The following is a 16,468-nucleotide window of genomic DNA, read 5'->3' on the forward strand; positions in this document are numbered from 1 at the left end:
TTCAAATAAGGGTTTTAAAGTAAGGCGCGAAGTGGCAAAAAAGATTTTGGGGGCTAAAATCTAAAATATTTACAAAAAAAATTTAGAGGGGGGGGGGGGTGGTTAGTCAACAATTTATTCCCATCCTCCAAAGCTTAAAAATTAAGATTAGTTAAAATATAGTAAATTTTAGATCCTTGTACTTTTCAAAATCTATGAATTATTTCTCTATTTACCTGTTTTCCAAGCTGTGGCAATATCTCATCAAAGCTGGGAACAATAAAGGTGCCTCTGAAAAAAAAGGTTTACTCAGAATTGTATATTCCATCATGCAAGTAATTTAGAAAGCAAAGTTTAATGAAATTCTTTCATATCTGCTGTATATCTAATTCTAAAGTCTTGGAATATAATTGTTTAAAATAAATATTTTTTCTCAACAACCTTGTATGTGGGAAGTTGATGTTTAATTAATTCCTATTGCCTTCTAGCACCTGGACAAATAAAAGACCCAAGGGCTGTTATGTATAAAAGACCAAAAAATACTTTTTACTACTACGTTCAACTATTCTTTTTTATTATTCTTTCCCCTTTATTGTTATGAATATATTGTTAGTCAACTATGTTTATAATAGTTTTATGTAAAATAAATTAGTCAATTATAGTGAATTGTTATGAAAGTTAATATAAAAGAGATTGTTTGGAAATATTATTTGTCTCTCTTCTAATGAAAGTTAATTATAGATATTTCCTACTTGAATTAGTTTAATATTAATTTTATCAAGTGCAGTGACAAATAAAAACGTTTATTAGTTAATATAAAAGTATACATATCTTCAATAAAATAGCCTAGAACCACGACAAACATAAAGGTACTACTTTTATATTTGTAGCTGGATATAAACAAAATTTGTAAACCTGCTCAATAATTTTTTTCTAAACGTTTTTTAGAATCGTACTAGTGGTTGTGCCCCTAGCACATAGGAATTCCATATAAAGGGGACGATACTATACTATACTCATACTTCAATCTCAAAACAAAATCGTCTTTAACCATCACCGAACTATTAGAAGTGTAGTAAATATACAGTGTGTTTTTTATGAGAACTTTTTTGAAAGCAATTTTACCCCACTTATAGTTATCAGAATTTAATGACTAATGGCTTATTTTCTTCGTTTTTTAAGGGAAATTATGAAACAACCAAAAGAAATTACAGTTTTTGTTGAAAAAGTACAGTAAAGTTGAAAATTAAAAACTTAGGTGACAACATCTAAAAATGGTTTTAGCGCATTTTTCTTATGCTCAAAATTGGATTTTCAGTAGTCGACTTTGGGGGGCCAGTACTTTCTCCCTGATTGAGATATGGCCTTCAAACCTTGACCTATTCTAGTACATGTCCCCAATAGTATCTGTATAAATTTATAGCTCTATATCTCAACTTTGAAGCGTTTTGCAGCCATTCTTGCAAAAGGTAGAATATTTGAACATAAGAAAAATGCGCTAAAACCATTTTTAGATGTTGACACCTAAGTTTTTAATTTTCAACTTTACTGTACTTTTTCAACAAAAACTGTAATTTTTTTTGGTTGTTTCATAATTTCCCTTAAAAAACGAAGAAAATAAGCCATTAATCATTAAATTCTGATAACTATAAGTGGGGTAAAATTGCTTTCAAAAAAGTTTTCATAAAAAAAAACACACTGTATGAATTATGAAATTATGAGATAACAGCTTTGCTTTTTATTTAGAAATTTCAGTCTTTGATATAAGTTGTTTCATCTTATAAACAATTATCGCCATTATGTAAAATTTCCTTTTTTTAACAGACTTGCTTTAAAAACACGAAAAATCAATAAATATGCTTTGTTATTACAGGGAAGCTTTGCTATAAATAAACCTAGCTACCTTACCACCTGTAGATTGCAAATGAAATTGTTTACAATTACGCAATATTTTGGCAAAAATATTTTGCAAATGCCTCAAATTCTCTGCGTTCTCAAATTTTACGCACATTTTGCTTTATTGCACAATTGGGTAAAATCCCTCATATTGATTTTGAACCATCAACTTTTTTTCCCTATATCTTTTATGTTGAAAAGTTTAATGGTTAGTTTTAAGGACCTGGTAAGAATATAAGCCAGGCCTTAAACTGAAATTATGAGAAATTAAGAAAAAAATTATTGTATGTTAAACTGATTGTAAGTTTGGGAACTGGTAGGGCAGAAGAAAAAGAAAAAAAACGCCCCCCCCCCCCCCTGTTTTCAATTTATTTAAGAAATAAAGGGGTGGGGGGTTCAGAGCTCAACTTGACATTTGTGGGAAAGTACCGAATCACGTTAAATGAATAGAAGGGTATGAATGTTCCAATAGCTTTTGGAGAAATTTTATAGAAAAAAAAATGTATTGCACAATATTTGGGTGTTAACAGTTGTCATTACCTGTTATTTAAACATTTTTCATGCATGGTTATTTCAAATTAGTGAAAAAATCTTCCAAAATCTTCCAAAATCTTACCAAAAATCACCAGAAAAAAACATCGGCTATACATCAATTCACTTTATTATTGAAACATCTTTCCACAGATAATAAAAATAGTAAACTTCAAATTGCTCCAATCAAAAAAATATCTAGCAAGAAGGATATGTTAATTGTTAGAATATAAAAGTCCGAAACATAGAAAGAAAAAGTAGTAGCAGGTTTCATCGAATTTTTACTGTAGGTTGCTTTTCTCCTATTTCTAGCCCATGCAATGTCTCTAACCCTGCGGGGCCAATTTCCTAACCCTTAACATCATTAACATTTACCTAACCTAAAATACTGTGAAAATACGACGAAACTCGCTACTTCGTTTTCTTTCCATGATCCAAAAGCCCTTTCTGGGTTAGCACCATGCCACGAAAAAAAACAATTGATCAGCACTGAAATACACACTGAAATAAATTATTTGTATTGATGTTTTGCAACACAAATTTTAGAAATTCATTGGGGAGGTAAAAAGGTTTTAAATTTGTCAAGTAATTGCTTTTTAATAGCTATTCTTTTTAAAAGGTGTAGCTACTCTTCAAATAAATGCTCTTTTGTAGGTATTCCATTATAAAAGCAGTTACTCCAAAAAGTTTATGAATGAAACGAGAAAAGTAACAAAATTATGATTAGTTTAGCTACCATAAAATAAGAGGAAAAACAGTTTCGACGTTTTGCAATTTCTACCCTTCCCTCTTTTTAAAAATTGGAATATAAGGAGTGAGGTAGTTTTTTGTTTGTTTGTTTAATTATTTCAGGTTAGGCTAGGTTATATTTGGTACTGTGGGGAGGGGGCTGAGTGCTCTGTGGTAGGTTGAAAGAAAGTAACCTTTTTTTAATTTGAAATGTAATAACTTTTTACTGTAATTATTTTCCTCAAATTTGGAGAAAACTTTTCTATACTGATAGTTTTTCCTATCTAGGCATTTATCCTTGTTAACTTTTTTTGCAGGTTTCAGATAGAATTAGCGTAACAAAACGCCAATTTGGTGTTTGCCAAATATTTTTGCAAATAGGTAAATATTTTGATAAAATATCTAAACTAAACAGCGGACTACCCATCACCAGATACCCAAGATTTATCCTTGTATAAAAGTAACAGAATGTCTATCCGTGTGTTAGTCTCAGGGTCTCGCTAACTACTAAACCATATGGTTCGTATTTCCTAAAAGGGAAATGTTAGGGGGGGGGTGTTACCTTAACTCTCCTATGTCCTTCACCCTTTTTTAAAATTCTAATTTTGAAAGTGGAGGGGCCACTTTTTCATTCCTTCCATTAAGTGCCCCTAGAGGCCTTTAGGTGCGTAGGAGAAATTTTGAATAAGAAATTGTGGGGGTTCTTGGTGGTCCACTATGCCGATGTGAGAAAATTTAACAAATATTTTAACTGTTATTTAATTGTGACATTTCCAAAGCTATGCAGCTGCAATCTAATAATTTAGAGGATTTTAAGCGCTCAGTTGTAATAGTTATAATAATTATGATACTGCATAATCCACAAACTAAATTTTTAAGAAAAGGCGTAGTCTTGGTTTTTATTTTAGGCTAAAATATAGTAAGATATAAGGTTAGAAAAGACCCGCAGGAATAAAGTTCCAGTGGTAACTAGAAATATATATTTTTTCTTTTTACAAATAAGAGGGATTCGATGCTCATAAAAAGGTTCAAGTAAAAGCAGCATTAAAAGAATAGGAAATAGAACAAGGAAAAAGAAGTTAAAATGGTAAATGCGTGAAAGTTTTGATTTGATATTCGTGCAACTTGTAGAGTAGCTTTGCTACGAAAAAGGTCAGTCTGCAACGACATACTGAATTAAACAAACATTATTCCAGCCTAACATAAATATTTTTGCTGCCATTTCTCTCTGTTATTAAAACATGAATGAGATATGGTATCAAACCTTTAATGACGCTTTTTTTTTATATTTTTGGCCTTGGGCCTCTTGAGGCCAAAAATAGGAAGTATTTCTATTTAAATACAATATAATTGCAATATTTCTTTATTTTACAAAGCCCAATTGCGATTACAAGTAGAAGTTACAAATCTTGAAATTAAAACTATAAATCTAAATCAGTGGCGTGCTGAGTGTTTTCCTAAAATTTTGAACCTCCCCCCTGAAACCAAAATCTATGGGTGTGTAAGGGTGTCTTAACTTTAGGATTGTGTATTAAATATAATAAAAGGGGTTTATTGTGGATGTTAGAGGGTTGATACAACCTCCGCGTTTCCGTCCACTCACTTAGGAGTCAAGAAAGTGTCCTTGAATTGGTAAATTGAAAAGTGCTAATTTTTTTTTCTGGTCCTCCTTTTAAGTTTAAGAAGGTGTTGCCTTGACATCCTCTTTGGCTGTATGAGGGAGTGTATCAGGGGGATGTATTGTATACCCTTGTAGACACTATTGGAGTGTATATACAGTATACAACATTTACACACCCCATCTGAACGCCCCTGCTCAATTTTATCACGAGACTGAAATCTGACACCAGAGAAAGAATTTAGACCTGACGTACAAACGTTTACATTTATTTACTTAACAAACAACAAGTGGATTCTAATAATATGTTCAAACCTTCCAAGGACCAGAAAAAAGCTTTACATAACAAAGATATAATAATTTGCATTTATTAGCAGTAGAGTAGTGGAGCTAAGATACCTAACCTTATTTATTTTGAGAAAAAATAAAATAAGAAGAGGGGAGTTTTTTATGTTTGTTACTTTAGGTTAGGTTATAGTAGGTAAATGGAAGTCCTATAGGGTTAGGGCCTTCTGAAAGAGAAAATAATACAATTCATTTTTGAAAAAGGAGGTGGCTTGCCAGGAATTTTTAAGGTAAAGCACCCAGAGTAGATACTGTACTATAGCTTTAAATCGATTCTACTTCTTTTGATTTATAACTTAAGTATGATAAGATAAATAAAAAAAGAGATTATTTTTACAACACTCATTTTTTTCTAGATACTAGAACAATTGTGTGTCTAAATTGCGCAGCAATAACAATATGTCAACATTTCAAAAAAGTAACATGATGTTTGTGTGTCCTACAAACATTTGACTCTAATTTAGAACACAGTAATAGTGTCTGACTGATTATGACGTAACAAAAAAAATTAGCCAATGAGAGGCCACTATAAATTTTACTATTGGTCAATAACGGCCTCTCATTGGCTAATTTTTTTTTGTTACGTCATAATCAGTCAGACACTATTACTGTGTTCCTAATTTACAGTTAAGCCTTTATAAGTTATAGGAAGTTGTTTAAAAAATCTATTTTGAAGGAAAACACCTTTACTCTCTCAAAAGAAATATCTAATTTTAAAAAATGGGCGAACGCATGGACAGTTACGTTTTTGTATAGTAGCTTTGCTACAAATAATTTATTGTCTCTATCTTATATTACGTGATTTATTTCTTAATCACAAGATAAGTATAAAAATTATTATTTCATTTTTCCTCCTTTTTAGCGTTGCTTTTCAATAAATAGACCTACATCCTACAGTCGATATAAAAAATCAATAAGTTCTTATTAGACAAGGTAATTTCAAAGCTATTTAAAATAGCACCTCTCTTGTTGTCTATGATACACTTTCCTACACCCCTCTCGGCACCCCCTGGCTAAACTCTGTTCATGCCATTGATATAAAGTATGAATTATATTTTAGTATGTAGCAACAAATCTCATAAATGGCTGCTAGTGTCAACGGCGTCCAAGCTTTTTCATTTGGAGGGTGAGAGAGGGTAAAAATTCAAAATTCATCTTTATATCATACAGGCAAGGACGTCCAAGTTTTTAATTTTTTTTTGAGGGGGGGGGGTAAAAATTTGGGGAAGCGGGGGTAATTACCCCTTTACAACCCCCCCCCCCATTGGACTTTCTTGGCTAGTGTCATATATCTTTAAATGAAAATCATAACATTAACATTTATTATTTTTTTTGATATTTTTTTTCTTCAATACTTTGCCAAAGTCAAAAGTACTTAAAATCATGATATTAAATGCATTACTCAATTATGGTATGTCATAAATGAACATAAATTTCAGGTTCCACATTATCTTAATCGATTTGTAAAATAAAGAATCCTCCCCCCCCCCCCCCCAAATAATACAACTTTTTCAATCAAAATAGTAACTTGTTTCGAGCTATTGTGAGGAAAACTATCTCTGCGGGTCCTTTTCCCTTTAACCTTACCTTTAAGTACAATTTAAAAAATAGTTTTTCTCTTGAAATTGATACTTTCTTTAAAAATACATTAAATAATTTAATAAAGATTGTATATATTTTCAGATAAAATGGGAAAAGAATTGATTAAAGTTGTTGTGGAGAGAGAAAATCTGAATCAGAAATGGGGAATTGTCATTCAGGAAGTTGCTTAATCTTGTTACCATAAACACCATTTTATTAATACAGCAATGAATCTTCCCTTTTACCAGAAATATGGGAGAAAGGGGGGGGGGGGGGGTGTACTGTACTTTACTGGCACATTATCTTAATCGTTTGCTAAAATAATTTTGGAGACTTTTTTTGTGTTTTACAAATTTTCATTGTCCAAAATTTTAAGAAGAGGTTATTTTGTTTGTAGTTGGGGATATTCATAAATTTATTGCCTATTGTTTTGTCCCTTAAGATCCTTGCTTCTAACACTTTTAACTGATCTTATCCTTCCCTGTCAAAGTATAGTGTTGTTATTATATCAACATAATCTATAGACATATTTATTATAATTATAAGAATAGTATTATACAGGGGATAATTATACTTAATGCTGTTTAATATGAATTTAGTATCAATTTATTACCCAAGAAATTTTTGGAGGAAATCAGTTAAAATGATTACTGATTTGACCATAGATTGCAGTTCTGATGTTTTCTAATAATTTGCGTAAGTGATTGAACAATGCTTTTCAGGGAGGTAGCGATATGGCCCTCACTGCCAAAATTGCAACTGTCAAGGTATAAATAGAACAAAGAGAATATTGTCCATAAGAAGCGCAGCAATTACAGCTTAAAGTTTATAAGCAATGAAGTAAAAAATTTAATAAATAAATAAAAATATTGAATTAAAGATCTAATATATGATATAATTAACGTTTAGACCATTACCCGCTGTCAAATAAATCTTTTTCAGATTTTTGATTTGTTCCAAAGCTTCCTTTTTAATTTTTTCATAACAATTTGGCTTCCAAACTCTGTTTGATGTCTGTCTGTCGATGTGTTTGTACCATTACCTAAAGATCTCATTAACTGCAGAAACTATATGGCATCTCTTTAAAGAGGGGCTTCTGGATACTCTAAGAAAATTATCCCAAAAAAAACACCCCAACAACTTTTGTTATAAATTAAAATTAAAAATTGAATGCCGACTCCTCCCTCATTAATGCGTTCTTATAATCGTAAAGTTGGGTTATATATTTATCAAATAAATCTGATATCAATTAGTTGAAGGTGAGTTAATTAATAAAAACTAATGAAAATATTATTTCTAGAGATTTTCTCCTTGTGACAGAGCAGGCAACATAGAATAATTAACCACAGAAAAACATGGGTAATTATGTCTTTTAGTAGCGCAACAACAAGCTAACAATATTCAGTATTTATAAACACAATTTTATAATATATTTTGTAATGAAAAAGAAATTATAAAAATCCCATGCTCTTTAATTACTGGTTATGGGATTTACCTATAACATTTAACTTTTGATGCAGAAACTGAACACTAAACCTTTAATCTACCGATCCAAAAAAATATTCTATACTATTTTCTATGCTATTGTTCTATGGACAGTGCTAAAAAAGATAAACTATGTTTACTCTATCAATTATTATTCTATGGACATGACTTTAAAATATTGTCTATGTTTATTGTTTACTCTATTGATTATTATTCTATGGAAAGGACTATAAAAGATGGACTATGTTTACTCTTAAAATTATTTTTCTATGGACAGAACTAGAAAATAAGGACTATGTTTACTCTATTAATTATTATTCTATGGACAGGACTAGAAAAGATGGACTATGTTTACTCTGCTAATTATTATTCTATGGACAGAACTAGAAAAGATGGACTATGTTTACTCTATTAATTATCATTATATGGACAGAACTAGAAAAGATGGACTTTGTTTACTCTATTAATTATTATTCTATGGACAGGACTAGAAAAGATGGACTATGTTTACTCTATTAATTATTATTCTATGGACAGGACTAGAAAAGATGGACTATGTTTACTCTATTAATGGCAAGGTAACTATTTAAATAGATACTTAGATAAATCATTAGATAGGTAGGTAAGTATAGATAGATAGATAGACATAGATACAGGCATACCTATCTAAAATAATATAATAGAGACTAATAAAATATCTAGTTAAAACAAAAAAAAGAGCAAAATTTGTCATATAAGAAGCACAGTAATTTCAAGCTATAACATGTTTTAGATACACTGGATCGACTGTAAAGTGAATGACAATCTTATAACCACTTTATCATATTTGCTTCCTAAAAAAAACTTTTGTTACTTTACTGATTTTTCCAAGTAGTTTCCAAACTTTTCATCAACAAAAATGTTAATACAAATAGGGTATTCTATTTATTATCATTGCGAATGTATTTTAATTTATCTCCTTTGATCTTAAATTTTAATTTACCAAATGTGGTATACAATATACCTTATGATATTCATTGTGACAGGCGTTCTTTTAGACTGACTGGATATTACAGCGTAGCTACGCTTCTCAAACTAAATATTTTTACGCATGTTGTACATACTCTATTAGTAACTTAATTAAAGAGAAGAATAACAAAAACTTTCTTTAAGACTTTTCTTCAGACTTTTTTTGTTGCGTTGCTATTATATATAAGTTACTTAATATAGTGTAATTAATAATAAGTACTGAACTTTTGTGAAAACATTTGATGTTAAAAACTTCAAGGACATGACAATGGATGTTAAATTGATCATTTCCAATCATGTTAGACAATATTATTATTTCTGTAGATTAACATTATTGGTGGAATCGTTTGAGCTGACTAATCAAGATATTCTTAAAGTTTTAAAGCTAATGATGAGAATAGTTATTTCTTTCATCGTATCATAAACGGCTTTCCGCGGATATAGAATGTACAATTATAAGATTAAAACTAGTTTTTTTAGCCCCGAGATGCCGAAGGCACGGGCTAAAAAAAACTGGTTTTAATCTTATGATTTTACATTTCTATATTCGTAGAAAACTGGATATATTACGATGCTAGACATAGTTTTTTCGTATGGATGAGAACCGGTTCCTATCCAGCGGATTCAAATAAATAAGAGAAAACGTGTTTATAAAATATTTAGGGACCAATATAATTTACAGTCCAATGGCCCCTTCTTTTCTAAGAAAGCCATGAAAGAAATTTTGAAAATACTTCATAAAATATTTTCGGCAAAATTATTTTCAATTCATTTTATGGGGTTGAAGTTGGGAAGGGGGATGACGGTTTTTTTTATGCTCGACTATAAACTTTCAGGGAAACTACCTGTATACCTAATTATTTATACTTAGGAAGTATTTAACATGACCCAACCACAGATAACTCAAGAAATTCAAAACAGTGGAAAAACTTTGGAGCTTGAAGTAGAAAGGTAATAATATAAACAAATTTTCACTGTGGTTTAAAATTCCGGGTATAGTCCCTTTCGTAACATCGCACCTTATGAGGCGATTCTTCGTATTCTTCACAGTAGCTTTTCTCCTATTTCTAGCCCTTGCGGGGGGCTCTAACCCTGCGGGGCCAATTACCTAACCCTGTGGGGCAATCACCTAACCCAATATAACCTAACCTAACCTAAAATAACCTATAAAAAGCTATTTTAAAAATACAACGAATCGCCCCTTATGGGGCGATGTTACGAAAGGGACTATACCCAAAATTCCTTTTTTACCACTGTACTTTATTATACACCATGAGTGAAAGACTTGTCTCACATTTGTTTTAATCAGTTGTCCCAAGAAACGAAAATAAAAAGTAAAAAGTCATGGTTTTTTTATAGAAATTTTCTTATTCTTTAAACTCATCCTATAATATAAAATGGTAAGGTTTTTTTGTCTGTAGGTTAAGATATCTATATTTACTACATTTCAAATTGGTCGGTGATGGTTAAAGACGATTTTGTTTTGAGATTGAAGTATGAGTGTAGTTTTAAGCTATTTTCCCCCCCCTATCGTCCCTTATCGTTAGGAGCACAACCACTAGTACGATTCTAAAAAACGTTTAGAAAAAAATTATTGAGCAGGTTTACAAATTTTTTTAAATCCAGCTACTAATATATAAGTAGTACCTTTATGTTTGTCATGGTTCTAGGCTATTTTATTGAAGATATGTATACCTTTATATTAACTAATAAACGTTTTTATTTGTCACCGCACTTGATAAAATTAATATTAAACTAATTCAAGTAGGAAATATCTATAATTAACTTTCATTAGAAGAGAGACAAATAATATTTCCAAACAATCTCTTTTATACATATTAACTTTCATAACAATTCACTATAATTGACTAATTTATTTTACATAAAGCTATTATAAACATGGTTGACTAACAATATATTCATAACAATAAAGAATAGTTGAACGTAGTAGTAAAAAAGTATTTTTTGGTCTTATATACATAACAGCCCTTAGGTCTTTTATTTGTCCAGGTGCTAGAAGGCAATAGGAATTAATAAAACATCAACTCCCAGCATACAAGGTTGTTGAGAAAAAATCTTTATTATATACAATTATTTTCCAAGACTTTAGAATTAAATATACAGCAGATATGAAATAATTTCATTAAACTTTGCTTTCTAAATCACTTGAATGATGGAATATACAATTTTGAGTAAACCTTTTTTTTCAGAGGCACCTTTATTGTTCCCAGCTTTGATGAGATCTGGCCACAGCTTGGAAAACAGGTAAATAGAGAAATAATTCATAGATTTTGAAAAGTACAAAGATCTAAAATTCATTATATTTTAACTTTCCTAATTTTTAAGCTTTGGAGGATGGGGATAAATTGTTATCTAACCACCGTCCTCCCACTATCTAATCAAGTTTTTGGAAATATTTTAGATTTGAGCACCTAAAATCTTTTTTGCCACTTCGCGCCTTACTTGAAAACCCTTATTTGTAAACATCAGTTTAATAACTCCCTTTAATTTACGCCCTCCCAAAAAAATAAAATAGAAAGCTATTCTCGGACAATGCTCTCAGAATATATTCACTTTAAGAAGCTAGAAAATCTTCACAAATAATGTCAGTCGTCCACCTTATTAGAAGTCGATGAAATCACATTCAACCTTAGAATGAATAACCAAAGTTAAGAGTATAATTAGTAACAAAAAGTATTTTCAGATCTAAAGGTCTATATAACGAAGAATAAGTTAAAATTGCATAAAAAATGTTTTTACAAACTGCAAATAAAAATCTTAAAATTTAGAACTATCGATTTTATTGAATAAGACTATTATTCAAATAACGAAGCTCTTTATAGTGCCCATAAAAAATGGCGTCATACAATTCAAATGACCAATGATAGGCCAATACACAGACTAAATCACCAATAACATTTTATGACTATATGATTAGATATGGCTGAAATTAGAGTGTTGATCCCCCTCCTCCGTATATTTGAAAAAAAAGAAAATAAAGGAGGTGGGGTAGTTTTTCCCTTTTTATTTTGAGAGAATAACAATAATTAATATAATTAAGAGAGAAAAGGAGAATAAAGCCAAGAGAATGGGAATGGATTATATCCTTGAGGTAAAATTTAGATATTTTACTAGCGCAACTACTTTATAATAAAGAAATATCCGGCTGTTTGTTTCAAAATTATTAAAATAACAAAAATATTAATCAGAAATTTGAGAACATTACTAAATTTTTATTTTTGTGTTTTTTCATTGATTATTGACAAACAAACATCTTGCATTATATTGTAGGAATCAGTCCCTTCGAGCTAGAAGAATCCACTAATAATTTGTTGTGTGTAGGCAATGCAACACCATGGATTAGGACATCTGCCACAGCCTGATAACTTCACAACTGTTGGCAGGTAGAGCTGAAGAATGAAAATGCGGAAAGTATCATGTGTGACGTCAAAAAAATATATCTATCATCCATCTCTTTTTTAGGAGTTTCCTTTCAAACTTCTCCTCTCATCCTTCCTTTTTAGACGTATTTTTATGACGTCACACATGACACTCTTCGCATAAACAAAAAAAACTCCTGAAAGTACCTATGCCTAGCCCCTACGAACCAAATACTAGCAGGGCCCTAATCCTGCGGGCCTATCCATTACCCAATAAAGAATAACCTTACCTGACCTAAAGTGATAACAAACGTATGAAAAACTTTTAAAAAATTGTGTTAATGTTAATTATATATCTTTATTTCACTATCACGTATCTTTTATTTTGTAAAGATTAAATAACAGTGTATTGGAATATTTTAATCTTCACAATTTATTGTAATTTTTAGACTTGGTATTGAAGTGAATCAATATAACAACCCTATCGAATGCTATTCAGGTAATAGTAGAATCAAGGAAGCACACCCCCCCCCCCCTCCATAAACAAAACAAAAAGGTTTGGACGTCTTTGATTGGAGGGAATCAGCTCTCTACTAGGGTATGTTCGTTCATGAACAAACATGAAAAAAAACCTCTGAATTTCTTGTTTTCTGGTACATTTTAAGAAAGAATTTAAAAATTCAATTGACTGACCAAAATTTAATGAGCTATCTAACGTAAATTTACCAGGTATTAATTTTTTTCCAATTAAGACGACACAATTGAGGATATGAGAGAAGAAAAAGTTATTATGGAGTTTCCAGAACAGGCTGAGAAAATTCTTGCGGCTAATGCCCAGGTTTGTGATACATCACCAAGACAACCAACCCTTGATTGCCTGCCCAATCTTTGTAATATGCAACAATTTTCAGAGTAATTTGGTAGTTTAGGCAGGTTTTTGGGCTGTTTTGAGGCTAAACTCCCTCCGTTTTTTATCTTTCTCAAAATGTTAGATGTAGACCTTATAGGCAGGGACTAAGATAAAAGTAAAGCAATTTTAAAATACAACAAAGATATCATGTATATTATATAGTAATAGTATAATTCTAAAAGAAGATTTTCTTTCAAGTAGTTTTACTAGCAAAATGTTTACTGTTTAAAAATTCAAATATTGTGATTGAGAACTGTATTTTAACCTTTTACCTTTATTGATAAGAGTAATTAAAGATAGAACAAATTTTATTTTTAAAAAATATGTATTCTTTTCCATTGCACTTACACTGCTTTCACTTTAGCAGTGAGAAGATTAATTAATCATCCATTGCCCTATCTCTTCTTTGATTGCAGAGACATCAGCAGATGCAGCAGGGTACTCCGGCTGGCAGGAAAACTTTTGATCCTTCACAGAGCTCTGTTCTTCTAGCTCTTAAGGTATGTCTGGTGTGACTTTTTTTTGCAGTTTTTTATGCAAATCAGGATTTTTTAGTTCCAAAGTATTGTTAATAAGCAGGAATAAGGTATAGTCAACAAGCGAGATAAATCTGAAAAAAATATTTGGGGGGCAGTTAAAAAGGTCATCTTTACTACGATGTGTTTCCAAAAAATCTTGCTGAAATAGCTCTAAGGGCAAAGGGCCAAAAATAAATTTAAAATCAGTACAATGTTATGGCTTGTTTAAAGATAGATTGGGATCTCTTGGCCAGTGAAATCGGCCTTTTTCTTGTCCCTCTGTCAGCCTCTGAACCCTAGAGTTGGACCAATCCTTCTGAAAGATATCGCACATAGAAAAAAAACACCCTTCCTCTATTAAAAAATTGTAATTACAAGAGAAACAAGGATGACAACATCCATAAGTAGCGAAGCACAAAAAATTGTGGATTGGAATACGTAGAAGTAGATTTAAAGTGTATTTATTAAAATCAAGAATAGATTTATTGGAGAAAATAAAATGAAACCTTGTTTTATTTTGTATGATGAAGACTGTTAAAGTAAATTACATACTAGATGCACATAACAATGGGGAAAAAAATTTGAAACTGTTAATGCAAAAAAGTTTATAAATTGGACCAAAAATACCAAAAATATGGGGAAATATGTCAAACATATAAAAATAGCCAAAAACCTGCTAAAAGGCAGTTTGGCCGCCATCGTTTCTTTTCTTAAAACGCCAGAAATTTAATTTTAATATCTTTAATTGAAAATTTTTTGAAAATTGGACCATAAACACCAAAAATATGGGTAAAAATGTGAAAAATATAAAAATAGCCTAAAACCTGCAAAAAGGCAGTCTGACTGTCATTGTTGTTTTCTTCAAACGACAGGAAATTTAATTTTGATATCTTTAACTGAAAAAATTTCGAAAATCGGACCATAAACACCAAAGATATGGGGAAAAATGTGAAAAATATAAAAATAGCCAAAAACCTGCAAAAAGGCAGTCTGACCGTCATTATTGTTTTCTTTAAATGACGGGAAATTAAATTTTGATATCTTTAACTCAAAAAATTTTGAAAATCGGACCATGAACACCAAAGATATGGAGAAAATTTGGAAAATATAAAAAATAGCCTAAAACCTGCTAAAAAAGCAGTCCGACCGCCATCGATGTTTGTTACTTAATTGTGCATCTCAATGATGGGAATGTTGTCAAAAAATTTCAGCTCTCTGTCTTTTATAGGAGCCGAGAAAATCACGTTTCCCCCAATTCATTAATTACGGACGGACGGACGGACGGACGGACAGACGGACGGACAGACGGACGGACAGACGGACAGACGGACAGACGGACAGACGGACAGACGGACGGACGGACATTGTGAATTATAGAGTAGCTTCGCTACTAAAAACAAAATTCAAAATTTTTAATAATCATATTTAATTTTCAGGAGACAACTAAGATGCCACCCCCTGCCCGCGGTACATAAATATGAAACAAGATCGATGCAAGAAAATAATTTAACCAAAAATTTACAAAATTAAGGGGGGTGAAACGTGATATTTATAACGCTGTACATTACATGGCTCTCAATAATTCGCCTAATATTTGGCATAAAAAGTTTTTTTTTTCAAGTTTCGCCTCCCTTAATTCATATTAAAAAACATGCCAAAATTATATTATCTACCAAACCATTTATTGTACAGTTATATGCATAAAAATATTGTAAGGACTTCAGAGATTTCATTACTATTTTTCAACACTTATTCGAAATTCACAATTTTAAACCCACATTCCCTTGTTTGTAACCTAAAATTTCAGTTTTATCACCAGTTTTCTTAATAAATTGCTGAATACCTTACCTATACGAAAATTAATGTAATTTAATGAAAATATTACCCTAAAATTATGCAAAGGAAATATTTCTAATAAAATTTTCTGTTCTCTATTTAAAAATGGCATTGCTTACTCTAGCAGCAGCGCAGCCACTCTATAACATGGCTTTGTTCGTTTTTTCCTACGCGCAAATTGTTATTCTGTATTACAAACTTAACAAAAACGATATTTATAGATTTTTTCAGCTGCAAGGAAAAAATAAGTTTGATTTTTGGTGTAGATTCCCATACTAATATGGGTATGTTATTGTTTAAGGACTGTGCAATCTTTTTATATGAGGGGTTTCAAATTCTGAGGGGGATAAAACTAAACACCCTTTTACCCCCACCCTAAGGACATATAGGGTATGTTTGATTCAAGTTATTTTTATGGTCTAATATGCAATGTTAGTATGTCCACTAAGATCTTATATAAATTCTCAATTTAAATGGGGTACAAATATAGGTGAAGATTTTTTACCGTTTAATAGTTTTACAGAGTATATGTCACACAAAATTATTTTAGAGATTTTTAACCACAATGAGCTTTACATTGTTGGGAACCTTGATAAAGCCTAATCCATCCCCCTTTAAATATAGACCTCGTAAATGTTAGGAATTTTTTATC

The 16,468-nt window shown here is 30.9% G+C and overlaps 1 protein-coding gene across 2 annotated transcripts; it reads left to right on the top strand.

Moving 5' to 3' along the window:
* Positions 1-6,768: 6,768 nt before the first annotated feature.
* LOC145322385 (uncharacterized) lies at positions 6,769-15,914 on the top strand. Of its 2 annotated transcripts, XM_080164369.1 has the most exons (12): positions 6,769-6,853; positions 7,397-7,446; positions 7,980-8,004; positions 8,702-8,742; positions 10,044-10,123; positions 11,383-11,437; positions 12,234-12,284; positions 12,515-12,576; positions 13,002-13,051; positions 13,305-13,390; positions 13,879-13,962; positions 15,417-15,914. In XM_080164369.1, exons 1-12 carry the CDS (start codon positions 6,787-6,789, stop codon positions 15,453-15,455), a joined length of 690 nt encoding a protein of 229 aa, XP_080020495.1. In that variant the 5' UTR covers positions 6,769-6,786; the 3' UTR covers positions 15,456-15,914. The 2 variants fall into 2 exon arrangements, with proteins under 2 accessions (XP_080020495.1, XP_080020496.1); XM_080164370.1 differs by lacking the exon at positions 6,769-6,853 and having other exon boundaries at positions 8,650-8,742.
* Positions 15,915-16,468: the final 554 nt, after the last annotated feature.

Source organism: Acartia tonsa, chromosome 6, assembly GCF_053477335.1.
Source record: "Acartia tonsa isolate MP-2025a chromosome 6, ASM5347733v1, whole genome shotgun sequence".
Classification (NCBI taxonomy): domain Eukaryota; kingdom Metazoa; phylum Arthropoda; class Copepoda; order Calanoida; family Acartiidae; genus Acartia; species Acartia tonsa.